This window comes from Polypterus senegalus, chromosome 18, assembly GCF_016835505.1.
Source record: "Polypterus senegalus isolate Bchr_013 chromosome 18, ASM1683550v1, whole genome shotgun sequence".
In the NCBI taxonomy this organism is placed as follows: Eukaryota; Metazoa; Chordata; class Cladistia; order Polypteriformes; family Polypteridae; genus Polypterus; species Polypterus senegalus.
The window spans coordinates 58,977,718-58,993,353 of NC_053171.1; the positions used below are offsets into that span (position 1 = coordinate 58,977,718).

At 41.7% G+C, this 15,636-nt stretch overlaps 1 protein-coding gene across 2 annotated transcripts in view; it reads right to left on the minus strand.

Annotated features, from left to right (window-relative positions):
• Nucleotides 1-6,017: 6,017 nt before the first annotated feature.
• LOC120518941 overlaps nucleotides 6,018-15,636 on the minus strand; it is a 61,620-nt gene continuing 52,001 nt past the window's right edge. Inside the window, exons 3-5 of one of the 2 annotated variants that reach the window (XR_005631338.1) lie at nucleotides 9,785-10,048; nucleotides 8,917-9,092; nucleotides 6,018-6,037 (exon numbers count right to left, since the gene is read on the minus strand). Coding sequence is in view for 1 of the 2 variants with exons in the window: in XM_039741974.1 (XP_039597908.1) it covers nucleotides 9,037-9,092; nucleotides 9,785-10,048 (320 nt within the window). In the remaining variant the exon portion in view is untranslated. Of the gene's footprint in view, nucleotides 6,038-8,157; nucleotides 9,093-9,784; nucleotides 10,049-15,636 lie in introns of those variants that run through there. The other variant, XM_039741974.1, reaches the window with a different exon arrangement.

Sequence of the window (15,636 nt, forward strand, 5' to 3'; positions counted from 1 at the left end):
GCTGCCTGAAACGGGGTGCGATCGCACTGGCTGGTTCAGACTGTGTCTGAGCTCTGACAGTTTGTCATCTGTCTGTGAGATGGAAAAAGCCTGGAGCTGCAAGTCATAAAGCAAAGATTACATAGACATTTTAATTTCGTGTTCATATTAAAATCATAGATAGAACCAAAGAAGATGCTTTGCTTTTTATATAGCACTATCAGAACTGGCAGGCAAGTGTGGGGGACTGGGAAGTGTGGGGAGGCCAGCCGTCAGGTGCTGCCTGACCCCAGGTGTGGGGCCGAGACAGACCCTTCAGGCCGACAGGGTACGGGTGGGAACGTGCTCGGACTTGTCCAGGGCCAAGGTAGCAACCTGGGATTGTCTGTGCTTGTCGAGGTAAAGGCTGTAACATGCCTGGGCTTGTTTTTCGGGAAAGTGGGACTGGGAAGTGGGTGGGGGTGGTGGTAGGTTCAAGGAAGGTGCAGACATCCATCAAACTGCCCTTGACAGTTTGTTTAATTAAGCATGTGGGTTCAAGGAGGGGGCAGACATCCATCAAACGGCCCTTGACAGTTTCCTTAACCAAGCAGGTGCCGGGGGCAGGTTCAAGGTGGAGTCTGGGCAGGGACAGGGTGCCCTTCACCAATCCACCGCCAGGGGGCAGTCACGTGATGGGGGCGGGACTTACGGTATGATGTCGTCAGAGGGGGGGCTTAAAAATCATTAATCATTTTGATTGACAGTTTGACAGAAGCTCCCTGCCTATAACAACTCACCTCTTTCTTCACCTTATGTCTTATTTCCTTGTACTGTTGTTTACTTTCTGCATTTCTCTGACTATCCCACTTCTTCCTGCCACCCTCTTCCTCTGTATACTCTGCTGTATTTCTCCATTCCACCACCAAGTTTCCTTTTCCTCTCTCTTCTGTCCAGATGTCACGTCAAGCGCCCTTCTTGCTGTTACCTTTACTACTTCGGCTGCTAAAGATTACTAGAGGCATTGTTTTTCAATATTCAATAAAATTATATGTTGACATTATATTCTATTAACTCTGCAATTTTTTTACTTGAAATTAACTTTATATCACCTACCTCATAATATTTTTTTCTTTTGCTCAGTTGTGATCACTATTAACATGAGTGCATTTTTTTCCTTGTAAGGGTACCAAGGGTGTGTTACCTTTATACTTTCTATATATTGTATATTTGAGGGGTCCTTTGCAGGGCTTATTTGTACAGCCAATCAGAAAAAAATATGCTGTGTCAAATCCAGTAGCATTAACCTATAAATAAAGGATGAGTTTAGTTTTAATATAGGTCTTTGCTATTAATATTTCAAAACAGTGTGATCTGGTGGTATAGGGGCTAGTGTTATTGTCTTGAATCTTTGTTGGATTAGTTTGGGGATGGATTTTCTTGACTTCACAGCATATTAATGACTAAACATATTTTCTTTTTTAGGAATAATTACTGATATATTTACAACTTCAATGTTAAAAAAATAATCAAAAGCAGCTGATGGGCGGCACGGTGGCGCAGTTGGTAGTGCTGCTGCCTCGCAGACAGGAGACCCGGGTTCACTTCCTGGGTTCTTCCCGTGTCTGCGTGGGTTTTCTCTAGGTGCTCTGGTTTCCTCTCACAGTCCAAAGACATGCAGGTTAAATGCATTGACGATCCAAAATTATCCCTAGTGTGCGTGCGCCCTGCGGTAGACTGGTGCCCTGCCCAGGGTTTGTTTCCTGCCTTACGCCATGTGTTGGCTGGGATTGGCTCCAGCAGACCTCAATGACCCTGTAGTTAGGATATAGTGGGTTGGATAATGGATGGATGGATAAGCAGCTGTTGCCAATCAATCCACAAATGCAAATGTAAAATGTGCAGTTCCCATGCAGACCATGTGGGGCAGGAATTTTCTACATTACTACTCTGCTCTGTCTAAATTAAAACATCTGTATTATACTTTCTGATAATACTTTAGTTTAGGTACTGCAAAAATGTATAATTTACTCATATATTTTTATGTATGTGATAAGACCTTATAAAACACTTCTTTTGGTCTTCGTAACACTTACAAACCATTAGTAGATGGGTTCTTCATCTCTGTACAGTGTAGCATATTGACATGATGGTAAAAATACTTAATATGAAGGATTCATAGATATTATATTAAATATGTTATACCAAGAGGAATGTTCTCAGTTAAGTCACCTCAGACCAGTCCAAAGTGACATTTGTGTTAGTAACTCACATTGCAGAGATGAATAAGCACTTTATTGATGCTTTATAATGTTATGAAAGCCCAATGAAGTGTATGTTAAGATCTTGTTATATAACAGTAAATCATTAATAGATGCATTTTTGCAGTACCTAAAGTGTTACCATCTTTCTAAACCTTTACCGACCTAAAACTAAAAATATAACTATAATTTTGTATAGTTCTGGTCACTTGATTGCCAAGTACGTGTGCTCAATTTCTCCGTCAATGGCTGTCACAAGACAACATGAAAACAAGTGCATGCAACAGGCAATATCTTTGCAAAATAATACAATAATTGTTGCAAAATAATGTAATACAGTAATCCCTCCTCGATCACAGGGGTTGCGTTCCAGAACCCCCTGCGATAGATGAAAATCCGCGAAGTAGAAACCACGTTCTAAGTCGGTGGGGGGATGGAATAGCCAGCTGCTTGCAGCTTGAGTTTATCAGCATATTTAAATGACAAAAGACGCTGGTGGAGAGCTGTAAACAGTTTTAAGAAGCGATTTAAGGTGGGACAGATCTACATGTTTTTTGTAGGCTTTGGTAATTCTAGTGTTAATCATTCGCTTGGCATGCTTGATTTGCCTTTATTTTTATGCTAAAGTTAGTTTCTAATATATTATTCTATATTTATTGCTAATTGCCTGAATATACTAGTGTTTCTTTCATGCATTACATCAGTGTGACCTTGCTTACAACAAAAGCCTTTTGTTGCCTTTCGCTGATTCATCAATCCAGCTGGTTTCTTTACGTGCCTACCATAGCCATTTTCTATCTGTGGAATTGTTCCTTTAGCTTCTCAGCCTTGAACACAGGTGTTCTCAATCTCCTTATCCTATTCTAAGCTGGTTTCTACATGTCATTTTTGTTCTTTTCCCATACTAGCAATCCTGCTTCAAGCTTGAAAAATAATGCAAAATGACTGATTTTTTAGTTAACTATTTACTTGACCTATCTTATTTGTTTAACATTCTAATTTATGCTTAATCTAATGTTTTAGAAGCTTTTAATTACTTTTTATGGCTTTTTATGTTAATTTTGCTATTTTACGCTAATATAAAAATTTTCCGTTCTACAGCTCAAAAGACACAATACAACTCCTTTTGGCCTTCTCTATACTTCTCCATCAACATCTTCAGAGCAAACGTCGCATCTGTGGTGCTCTTTATTGGCATGAAACCATACTGCTGCTCAATAATCAACACCTCACTTCTTAACCTAACTTCCACTACTCTTTCCCATAATTTCATATTGTGGCTCATCAATTTTATCCCCCTGTAGTTACTACTGCTCTGCACATATCCATTATTCTTAACAATCGATACCAGTACACTTCTCCACTTATCAGGCATCCTCTCACTTTCCAAGATTCTATTAAAAAATTTGGTTAAAAACTCCACTGCCATTTCTCTTAAACACCTCCATGCTTCCACAGGTATGTCATCAGGACCAACGGCCTTTCCATTTTTCATCCAGTTCATAGCTGCAATTGCTGAACGCTTTGAGTAGTGAGAAAAGCACTATATAAATGCAAAGAATTATTTCCTTTTTCTCCTTCCTCTGTCCAGATGTCACACCAAACACCCTTCTTGCTGTCACCCTTACTACATCTGCTGTAGTTTCCCAACTGTCTGGTAACTCTTCACTGCCACCCAGTGCCTGTCTCACCTCCTCCCTAAACTCAACCTTGCAGTCTTCCTTTTTCATCTTCCACCATTTGATCCTTGGCTCTGCCCATACTCTCTTTCTCTTCTTGATCTTGTCGTAAGCGGCTGGGGGCCAGACCCAGCCGGGATGCCTGTACGGCCCGTGAGGTGGCATGTATGTCCTCCGGGCCACGAGGGGGCAACCGCCCTGGATCGAGAGAGGACAACGGGAGAGAAGCAAGGAGGCTCAAGCCCATTGGTGCTCATGGCCACCGCCAGGGGGCGCCCTGAGTCTCAGAGGGCCTGGGAAACATCTACTTCTGCCACACCCGGAAACATGGAGGATGATCCTTCCAGGGATGCCCGGAGTGCTTCCGAGTGCTCTCCTGACACTTCCGCCACACCAGGAAGTGTCGTCAGACGGAGCACATCTGGGTGGGAATAAAAGGGGCCGCCTTCCTACAGTCTGGGAGCTAGAGTCGGGAGTGGGAGCAGGTTGACGCTCCCGTGGAGAGAGGAAAGGCGGCCCACGGACATTTAAAGAGAGGCCCGGATTATGGGTGATTTGTACATTTTGGTGATTAATAAACATGTGTGCTTTATAAAGATGTGGCCTCAGTCTGATGGTGTCCAGGCATGTCTCACAATCTCCAACGTCATCCTACAGACCACCATCCCATAGTGCTTAACTACACCTTCCCCTACCACCACTTTGCAGTCTTCAATCTCCTTCAGATTAACACTTCTGCATAGGATGTAATCCTCCTGTGTGCATCATCCTCCACTCTTGTACGTCATCCTATGTTCCTCCCTTTTCTTAAAATATGTATTCACCACAGCCATGTCCATCCTTTTGGCAAAATCCACTATCCTCTGACCTTCTTCATTCCTCTCCTTGACACCATACCTACCCATCACCTCCTCATTTCCTCTGTTCCCTTCACCAACATGTCCATTGAAATCCGCTCCAATCACCACTTTCTGTTCCTTGGGTACATTGCTCATCACTTCATCCAACTTACTCCAAAAATCTTCCTTCTCCTCCATCGCACACCCAACTTGTGGGGCATATGCACTAACAACATTCATCATCACATCTCCAATTTCCAGCTTCATAATCATTACTCTGTCTGACACTCTTTTCACCTCCAAAACACTCTTCACATACTGTTCTTTTAGAATAACCCCTACCCCATTTCTCCTGCCATCCACACCATGATGGAATAATTTGAATCCACCTCCAATCCACCTGGCCTTACTCCCCTTCCATTTAGTTTCTTGCACACACAATATATCAACCTTCCATCTCTCCATCAAATCTGCTAACTCTCTCCCCTTACCAGTCATACTGACAGCATTCAAAGTTCCTACCCTCAGTTCCACTTTTTTGACCTTCCTCCTCTCCTCCTGCCTCTGGACAAGTCTCCCCCCTCTTCTTCTCCTTCTTTGACCAACAGAAATATGCACTTACATGCATTCAGAGTGGGAAAGCATGATAAAAAATATGAAAGAAGAGAAATAAATACATGATTTCAAAAGATGTAATCAATTTAATAAAATATCAATTAAAAATAGAATGGTCATTCACTTCTGTAAATAAATAAAACAATATTCTATCTCCTTGTAGTCATTCTATCAGTGGTATACATTTTCTCAAATTTTCGGAAGTTACTAAACAGACTACCAAGATGTATTGTATAATCTCTTTTTGAGAAGACTTCATTATTTTAACTTCCTGAGTGAAACAAATATGCTGTAAAGAAAAAAAAATTATACATGCTTTCCAGAAGCTGTTGTCACGCACGTGCACCTTGAGAACAACTTAAAGGTCCTGGTGTTGGTAATTCCTTGCCGATCCACAGGGTGGCATTGTATACTAACTCCTCTTCTCTTCCTCCCTCTGCAGACCAGGGGCCTCATGCATAACGCAGTGTGTAGAATTTGCACTATAACACGACGTAAGCACAAAAGCCGAAATGTGCATACCCACAGAAAAATCCAGATGCAACTTCCACGTTCTTCCGCTCCATAAATCCTGGTCAGCAGGAAAAGTAACGCATGTGCACGCGCATGCTGTCCCGCCTCAATTCCTCCCAGAATTACTCTTTGAATTTGCAAATCAATATAAATAGCTCTTAAGCTCAGCGTTCTGTGAAAAGACAATTGGAAAAGCATGGGGCAAAATATAAGAATTTCAGCAAATACCAAGTGGAGGCAAAGGAAAAACATACTATTTGTTGATTTAAACAGTGGTTTAATCAACAAAAGAAAGTTGATCGAGTGACATAGTGTGTCGGAGAAACTCGAAAGCTCAAGTTCACAAAGTCGCACAGTGCCAAAATAAAAAAGAAGTCATATATCAAAGTCGCCGTGAACAGGTGAGTTGTAGCCCACCATCTGAGCCAGTGGTTCTCAACCTGTGGGACGGGCCCCTAGGGGGGGGGGGCGAAGATGTGAAAAAAAGAAAACAAGAATCAAAAATATGAAAAAAAATCTGTTGAAATCAAAACAAATTAACTTAAACTACATTCTGATACTAGAACAATAAATATAGAGTTAGATAAATGTCGATAAAAGTTAAGTAGGTATAATAAAATGTGCATCTACATTTCAAAAAAATGTTAGGGAGGGCACAATTAAAACTGTTATGAAAACTTGGGTCACAAATACTTAAAGGTTGAGAAACGCCGGTCTGAGCTTATTAGGGTACAGACAAAAAAAATAGGCACACAGTGGGGAAAAAAGCACAAAATATCAACTTTAATCACGTAGTTTATTTTGTCATTAAAGTAGAACATCGTAAACTTCATCTTAAAATCATTTAATTTACTAGTTTCTCAAATCCTATCGTAACTAAAGTAGCACGTTAAATGCTTTGTTTTGTATTTGATCTTCAATGTGCTCTATGTGTGTGAATCACTACATGCTTCCGTTCTGACTCTTTCTCCGACAGGACACAGAATCCATTACATTTGTGATATTACAGCTCTCTGAATAATTAAAATACTGAGATGTATACATGATATGATTTTCATGATGATTGGAATGAAAGCATGTTATTAAACATGGGAACACGATGGCACAGTGATTGTTCATGTCTCACACAAGATGCTGCTGCGCCATGCACGACCTTTGATGAAATAATTTATTGTAGCAGTACTGTCTCTTTCAAACGTACTAACCTCCAATTCCTGTCCTTACTTTTCTTTCCCCAAATACCCAATCGCCACACAATCATCTCTGTAATAGACATTCATAAAGCCATCTGTAAGCTTACAATGACGATTCTTCAAAACTTTTAAGGAACATTGAAATATCTTCATAGTACGTGTTTAATTATTCTATCCGTCTATCCTTCCAGTGTCGCACCAGCCTCAGCAAATATACAGCGCAAGGCAGGAACAATACGTGAACTTGCTAGCGCTGCGGTACCGTGTCCTCACATGTTTAATTGTTAACAATACAGATTATTTAAATGAAGTTAAAGTTTTATCTGTATAATATAATCAACATATTTTGCTGCATTTCATCTTAAAAATGATAACGTCATCATATGTAATTATGCGCATTATAAAGTAGCGCAGGTTGTGCAATATTATAACTGTAGTGCAAGTTTACAATGGGGTAATTGTACTTATAAGTACAAACAGTTGTACAAGGAGCAATTAATTGAGTGCGTTTATAATTCTTGGGATGACGCTGTTTCTGAACCGTGAGGTCCGTACAGGAAAGGCTTTGAAACGTTTTGCTGTGGCTGAGGCAGCATATGCTTGATGCTGTATACCGATAATTCTCTTTCCGATCAGCTGCTGCTGTGATTCTCCACTCAGATACAATGATATAAATACTCCGAGTGGTACGGTGAGAGTAATATGGAAAAAGATGATTCACTGTGGCAACCCTTAAAGGGAGCAGCTAAAAGAAAAAGAAGAAGAAGAAGATGGTGCAGTGACAGTAACAACGCTAAAGCAGTTATGGTATTTGGAATACTATGGCTATTCCCTGGGCCATTATATTGTTACAGGTTAATTACAATCAGATGCATTATACAAATTAACAATATGCGGTTAGTTTCAGTGTATTTATAAAGCAGCGTCGGGAATGTGGTTCTAAGAAATAATGGGTAACCACACAGGAACAGTAGCACTGCTTTGATGCTGGGTGCTGCCAGTCTGCACAACCGAGTGGAGAACTTGCGTACGACAGGGTATGAGGTACTGTGGAAAAGTGCGTGGCTTTATGACAAGTGTAGGTTTTATACATCGGAATTTGAATGTGGAAATGTTCTTATGCAACATTTCTGTGCGTACGCACCGTTTATGTATGAGGCCCCAGATGATTGGCATCCTCACCACCTCTTACGTGACTTCTGGTATCCATCCACTTGGTTTTATTTAACTGGATTTGTTGCTATCTTCGACAGTCTAATCTCAGACTTGCTTCTACAGAGATGTTCTTTTGCTGAAAAGTATTATTTATTTTGTATTTTTACACTATACAAGGTTGCAGTGTCACCCCAAATCTTTAACTTGTTGTTGTCCTCATTTAAATAAAGTTCCATGGTAAGAAATACAGCTTATCCTGGCAGCAGTGGGACAAAGCAAGAAATGCTGCTAAACTGGATGTTAGTCCATGATAGTCTGTGCCCATTCTCACAAGAGCTTTCATACTGAGATAGGCCTGTTTGGAGCAGCCCAAAGCCTTAACGTGTGTATCTTTTAAGATGTGGGAGGAAGTGCAAACACTTTGGAGAATGTGAAAAATACAATGGCATCCTGGCACATGAATACCATGCTGTTGTCATTATTCATGGAAATACAGATTTTATAATGTACAATACAGTCACAATACATTCTGTCTGTCAAAGGATATCCTTTCATTTAATTCCTGTTATGAGGGTTTCTGTCTGTTCAATTTATTATACAGTACTCTCAAGCATTTATAACAATGGATAAGTGGTAACACTTATGTATTTATAATTTGCATATATAAAAATTAGGCAGGTCAAATAAACAAAAAAAAATCTACCTGTATTTTAAATGCACCGAGATACTATTAAATATGAAGGTAACAAGAATATTTCTCATTGGTAACTTTGCAGAGTAACACCTTGATACGCCTTATTTTGACTTTAGGTAGTATTATTAATTAAAGATTGTACAACAGGATAGGCATGACTGTCATCAACATATAAAGAATGGACCCTAGAAGGAAAAAAAGAAAATCTGTTGGTCCTGATGTTAAATAGAAAACACTCATGTTGCAATTTAAAAGCAATAATTATTTTTGGGTGTCATTTGTTTTATATATAATATACTGTATATATACATTTGTCACTGAAGAGTGCTATACTACAATAAACAGGATTGAACTTAATTGATAAAGACACTTAAAATGTGTAGGTACAAATCATGCAAACTTTGATAGATAGATAGATAGATAGATAGATAGATAGATAGATAGATAGATAGATAGATAGATAGATACTTTATTAATCCCAAGGGGAAATTCACAAATATAGGAACAGGCAGTACTGAACAAACTTCAGAAAGGTTTGTGGAGATCAAATCAAAACCAAACCCTACCTATCTTGACTGGAAAAAAGTTATGAAGGATTTTTCTTTTATTTAAACAATCAATTTTTAATAAAATGTTATGTTTAACATATGTTTGAAAAAGTAGGATTTTTTTCTGAAGTCAAAGTAAATGCCTAAAAATATTTTAATCAAATGAGTATTTTGTAGGAGACGTTAATAAATGTGATATACATAATGTTGATAAATTGTAAATTTGTCTTAACAATTAAAATATTTCAAATTGTAATAAAAATATATTTCTTAAAAGGCATAATTATTAATCAAAACAACTGAAATAATGAATTCAATGAAAAACAAACCTTGAAGATTTTCTTGATTGCATTTTAGACTGATATTTCTGGTAATGTTGTTGACTTTATTTACTGCAGTACAAACAGCAGAAGATTTGTTGCCAGGGCTGAGAGAGTGTAAATATTTCAAATATGTTCCAGTAGATGTGGACATAATCTTCCCATTTATTTGTAACTTTAGAGTGTAATCAGTGCCAGAATGAACTGAGCAATTCAGCATGAAGTTGCATCTGAAGTGTTCATCAAAGACTAGAGTAAGATTTCTGACAGGATCTGTACATAGCAGAAAAAAAAAGCGAAGCAAGTTTAACAAATGATATGACTATATTTCTGAGGTTTGGTATTGGCAAAGTGATGGGCTAATTTTTCTATAATCTAGATGCAAACTACCTATGTTTTAGACCAGAGATCTCAAACTCCAGTCCTGGAGGGCCCCGGTAGCAGCAGGTTGTCATTATAACCCTTTTCTTAATTAGTGACCTGTTTTTGCTACTAATTAACTTCTTTTGAATTCATTTTAATTGAATTATTCTTGAAGACTCAGACCCAATAATTGCTTCTTTTTACTTAATTAGCAGCCAAACAATAATGAGATACAAAATGAACCAAAACATGACCAGCAAACTGTGACCATCATACAATATCTGAAAATAAAAAGGGTAAAGGTCTCAAGGATGTTGATTTGCTCAGGTCCCGAAAACATTTTAACAGAGCTCTTAGAAAAGTAAAGTAAAAATCAACACTTTTGAAAATGTCTGCTATTGCACAATGGGAGCAGTAATAAGCCATGGAATTAAAGTATGGTTTAATTAACAAACAAGACTTGGCGTCTAATTAAGCAACTGGTTGAAGTGAAATTGGTTGGAGTTTGAGGCCCTGACTTAGTTGGTCTTCTGCCGGCTCACTCACGTCATATTTCATTTCTGTTTAAGGAAAGAAATGAAGTAATTCAGATGAATGATGAAGACTTTCCGGGTAACTAATCTTAAAAATCAAGTCAATTAAAATTAATTAAAAAAAAAGTTAATTGGTACCAAAAAAAGTCACTAATTAAGAAAGGAGCTAGAATGAAAACCTGCAGCCACTGAGTTTGAGATCCCTGTTTTAAACCAATGTACAATCCTAGACATACACTGCAATGTGTGACTAATATATTATACATTCATTATAATAGAGTTGCAGTAGAAACAATTGAAGAACAAGGGTTGGGTTTGGTTAAAGTGGCACAGTTCATATAAAGAATTGTCAACATCTGAAAAAGTTGCCTGAAAAAAAAATGCCTGAATAATTCCAAGTTTTTTTTTAGTTAAATTTTATAAATACAAAAAGTTAGACAATTTTTTTTTGTCTTTGAAAATGCACAGGGTTACTGCTTTATCATTTCTGTCATAAAGCATTTCAGACCAGCTTTCAAATAATGCATTACTAATATCATCACATATTTCATTTTACAATTAATCTAGTCTTTAATAGCTGGGTTTTAAATTATGCTAGGTGTTGCACTGAACTGAAATGGAACAATTAAGAATTTCAGAGGCCATTATGTGCTCTAGCAAACTTCAAAGACAACTAAAAGGTTAGAAAGAGCATTACAATATACAAAATTTGAATGTAAATTCTACCAGACCCACCTGGTAAATGTACAGATAACGTCCACAGATGAAATTAATTATCCATCCATCCATCCATCCATCCGTCCTCTTCCACTTATCCGGTGTCAGGTCGTGGGAGCAGCAGCTTCAGTAGAGAGGCCCAGACTTCCCTCTCCCCGGCCACTTCTTCCAGCTCTTCCGGGAGAATCCCAAGGCGTTCCCAGGCCAGCCGGGAGACATAGTCCCTCCAGCGTGTCCTGGGTCTTCCCTGGGGCCTCCTCCCGGTTGGACGTGCCTGGAACACCTCACCAGAGAGGCGTCCAGGAGGAATCCTGATCAGATGCCCGAGCCACCTCATCTGACTCCTCTCGATGCGGAGGAGTAGCGGCTCTACTCTGAGCCCCTCCCAAATGACTGAGCTTCTCACCCTATCTTTATAGGAAAGCCCAGACATCCTGCGGTGGAAACTCATTTCAGCCGCTTGTATTCGCGATCTTGTTCTTTCGGTCACTACCCATAGCTCATGACCATAGGTGAGGGTAGGAACGTAGATCGACTGGTAAATTGAGAGCTTTGCCTTATGGCTAAGCTCTTTTTTCACCACGACAGGCCGATACAGAGCCCGCATCACTGCGGATGCCGCACTGATCCGCCTGTCGATCTCACGGTCCATTCTTCCCTCACTCGTGAACAAGACCCCAAGTTACTTGAACTCCTCCACTTGGGGCAGGATCTCTCCCCCAACCCTGAGAGGGCACTCCAACCTTTTCCGGCTGAGGACCATGGTCTCAGATTGGGAGGTGCTGGTTCTCATCACAGATAGATGCTCACACTCGGCTGCGAACCGATCCAGAGAGAGCTGAAGATCACGGCCTGATGAAGCAAACAAGACAACATCATTTGCAAAAAGCAGTGACCCAAACCTGAGCCCACCAAACCGGACCCCTTCAACACCCTGGCTGCGCCTAGAAATTCTGTCCATAAAAGTTATGAACAGAATCGGTGACAAAGGGCAACCCTGGAGGAGTCCAACTCTCACTGGGAACTGGCTTGACTTACTCCCGGCAATGCGAACCAAGCTCTGACACCGGTTCTACAGGGACCGAACAGCTCTTATCCTATACTCCCGGAGCACCCCCCACAGGATTCCCCGAGGGACACGGTCGAATGCCTTTTCCAAGTCCACAAAACACATGTAGACTGGTTGGGCAAACTCCCATGCACCCTCGAGGACTCTGCTAAGGGTGTAGAGCTGGTCCACTGTTCCGCGACCAGGACGAAAACCACACTGTTCCTCCACACTGTTCCTCCTGAATCCGAGGTTCTCCAGAACCCCCGAATAGACTTTTCCAGGGAGGCTGAGGAACGTGATCCCTCTGTAGTTGGAACACATCCTCTTTTTAAACATCCAGAGCCTTTACAACATCCAGAGCCTTGAGGAACTCCGGGCGTATCTCATCCACCCCCGGATGCCCTGCCACCAAGTAGTTTTTTGACCACCTCAGTGATCTCAGTCCCAGAGATGGGAGAACCCACCTCAGAATCCCCAGGCTCTGCATCCTCATTGGAAGGCATGTTAGTGGGATTAAGGAGGTCTTCGAAGTACTCCTCCCACCGACCCACAATGTCCCAAGTCGAGGTCAGCAGCGCACCATCCCCACCATATATGGTGTTGACACTGCACTGCTTCCCCCTCCTGAGACGCCGGACGGTGGACCAGAATCTCTTCAAAGCCGTCCGAAAGTCGTTCTCCATGGCCTCCCCAAACTCCTCCCATGCCCGAGTTTTTGCCACAGCAACCACCGAAGCCGCATTCCGCTTGGCCTGCCGGTACCAGAGACCCACAGGACAAAAAGGTCCTATAGGACTTCTTCTTCAGCTTGACGGCATCCCTCACCGCCGGTGTCCACCAACGGGTTTCGGGGATTGCCGCCACGACAGGCACCGACCACCTTACGGCCACAGCTCTGGTCAGCTGCCTCAACAATAGAGGCACATAACATGGCCCATTCGGACTCAATGTCCCCCACCTCCCTCGGGATGTGGTCGAAGTTCTACCGAAGGTGGGAGTTGAAGCTACTTCTGACAGGGGACTCTGCCAGCCGTTCCCAGCAGACCCTCACAACACGTTTGGGTCTACCAGGCCTGACCGGCATCCTCCCCCACCATCGAAGCCAACTCACCACTAGGTGGTGATCAGTTGACAGCTCCGCCCCTCTCTTCACTCGAGTGTCCAAGACATATGGCCGCAAGTCCGATGACACAACCACAATGTCGATCATTGAACTAAGGCCTAGGGTGTCCTGGTGCCAAGTGCACATATGAACACCCCTATGCTTGAACATGGTGTTCGTTATGGACAATCCGTGACGAGCACAGAAGTCCAATAACAAAACACCGCTCGGTTTCAGATCGGGGGGGCCATTCCTCCCAATCACGCCCTTCCAGGTCTCACTGTCATTGCCCACGTGAGCATTGAAGTCTCCCAGCAGAACGAGGGAGTCCCCAGAAGGTATGCCCTCTAGCACCCCCTCCAGAGACTCCAAAAAGGGTGGATTCTCCAAACTGCTGTTCGGCGCATACGCACAAACAACACCCAGGACCCTTCCCCCCACCCGAAGGCAGAGGGAGGCCACCCTCTCGTCCACCGGGGTAAACCCCAATGCACAGGCTGCAAGTTGGGGGGAAATAAGTATGCCCACACCTGCTTGGCACCTCTCACCGGGGGCAACTCCAGAGTGGTAGAGAGTCCAGCCCCTCTCAAGGAGATTGGTTCCAGAGTCCAAGCTGTGCGTCAAGGTGAGTCCGACTATATCTAGCCGGAACCTCTCGACCTCACGCACTAGCTCAGGCTCCTTCCCCTTCAGAGAGGTGACATTCCACGTCCCAAGAGCCAGTTTCTGTAGCCGAGGATAAGACTGCCAAAGTCCACGCCTTCGGCCACCACCCAACTCACACTGCACCCAACCTCCTTGGCCCCTCCCATAGGTGTTGAGCCCATGGGAAGGAGGACCAACGTTACCTCTTCGGGCTGAGCCCCATGGGTGCAGGCCCGGCCACCAGGCACTCGCCATCGAGCCCCACCTCCAGGCCTTGCTCCAGAGGGGGGCCCCGGTGACCCACATCCGGGCAAGGGAAAATGTCCAAGGTTTTTGCTCATCATTGGAGGTTTGTTGATCCGCTGTTTGTCTCATCCCTCACCTAGGACCAGTTTGCCTTGGGTGGCCCTACCAGGGGCATAAAGCCCCGGACAACATAGCTCATTGGGACACGCAAACCCCTCCACCACGATAAGGTTCTGACGGTTCAAGGAGGGGTGAAATTAATTAATAATTCTTTACCCAGAACTGAATGGAAACCACTCAGGCAGAGTTGGGTAGTGCAGCCAAAAATTATACTCAAGTAAGAGTAGCGTTACTTCAAAATAACATTACTCAAGTAGAAGTAAAAAGTAGTCATCCAAAAAATTACTCAAGTAAGAGTAAAAAAGTACTTGGTGAAAAGACTACTCAAGTACTGAGTAACTGTTTGATCATAATAAATTATTTATTTTTTAGAAATGTTATAATAAGTCAGACAAAAATATAAAATAATGTGCAAATTCTATTTCCAAATAATAAAATAAAAAATGAGTTAAAATAAATAACATCTTTACAAAATAAATATGCACAAATAACACAAAGTTCCAAATCTCAGTTTTTCACAACAAAGCTTTTGAAGCCAATACCTACAGTAGGTAACATGTATGTTTGAACAGTGCAAACTACTTACAGTGACAAGATATACTGCATACCAGGGTATATCGGAAAGGTAGTGCAGGTAGATTACATTTCATTATAAAAAATTTTTTTTTAAATGTTAGTCTATCAAATATCCTCCCTATGGCATTTGCCACTTGATTGACATACAGGGCGGCCAGTCTGAAATCTCTTTTCTTCTAACACACTGGTCATCCCACACGCATGATCAAACGCGCAAGCTACTGCAAAACTATGGCTATCTAAGTGATCTAGTTAGCCTTCCAATTTATATCGACTAAAGAAGGGATTTAAAAAAGAAATTGTTGGTTATGGGCTGAATGTGGAATTGGAATAGGATATTTTTCTCTCACAATGTCACAATCGAAGTGCATTTGTCTGATCTGTCAATCTGTCACTGCTATTCTAAAGAAAGAAAATGTGGAAAGGGACTATCGAACTGTTCATAAAAACTACAAAACTGACTTCCTTCCAAAAAGCGATCTGAGAAAGAGAAAGGAGAAGGAACTAA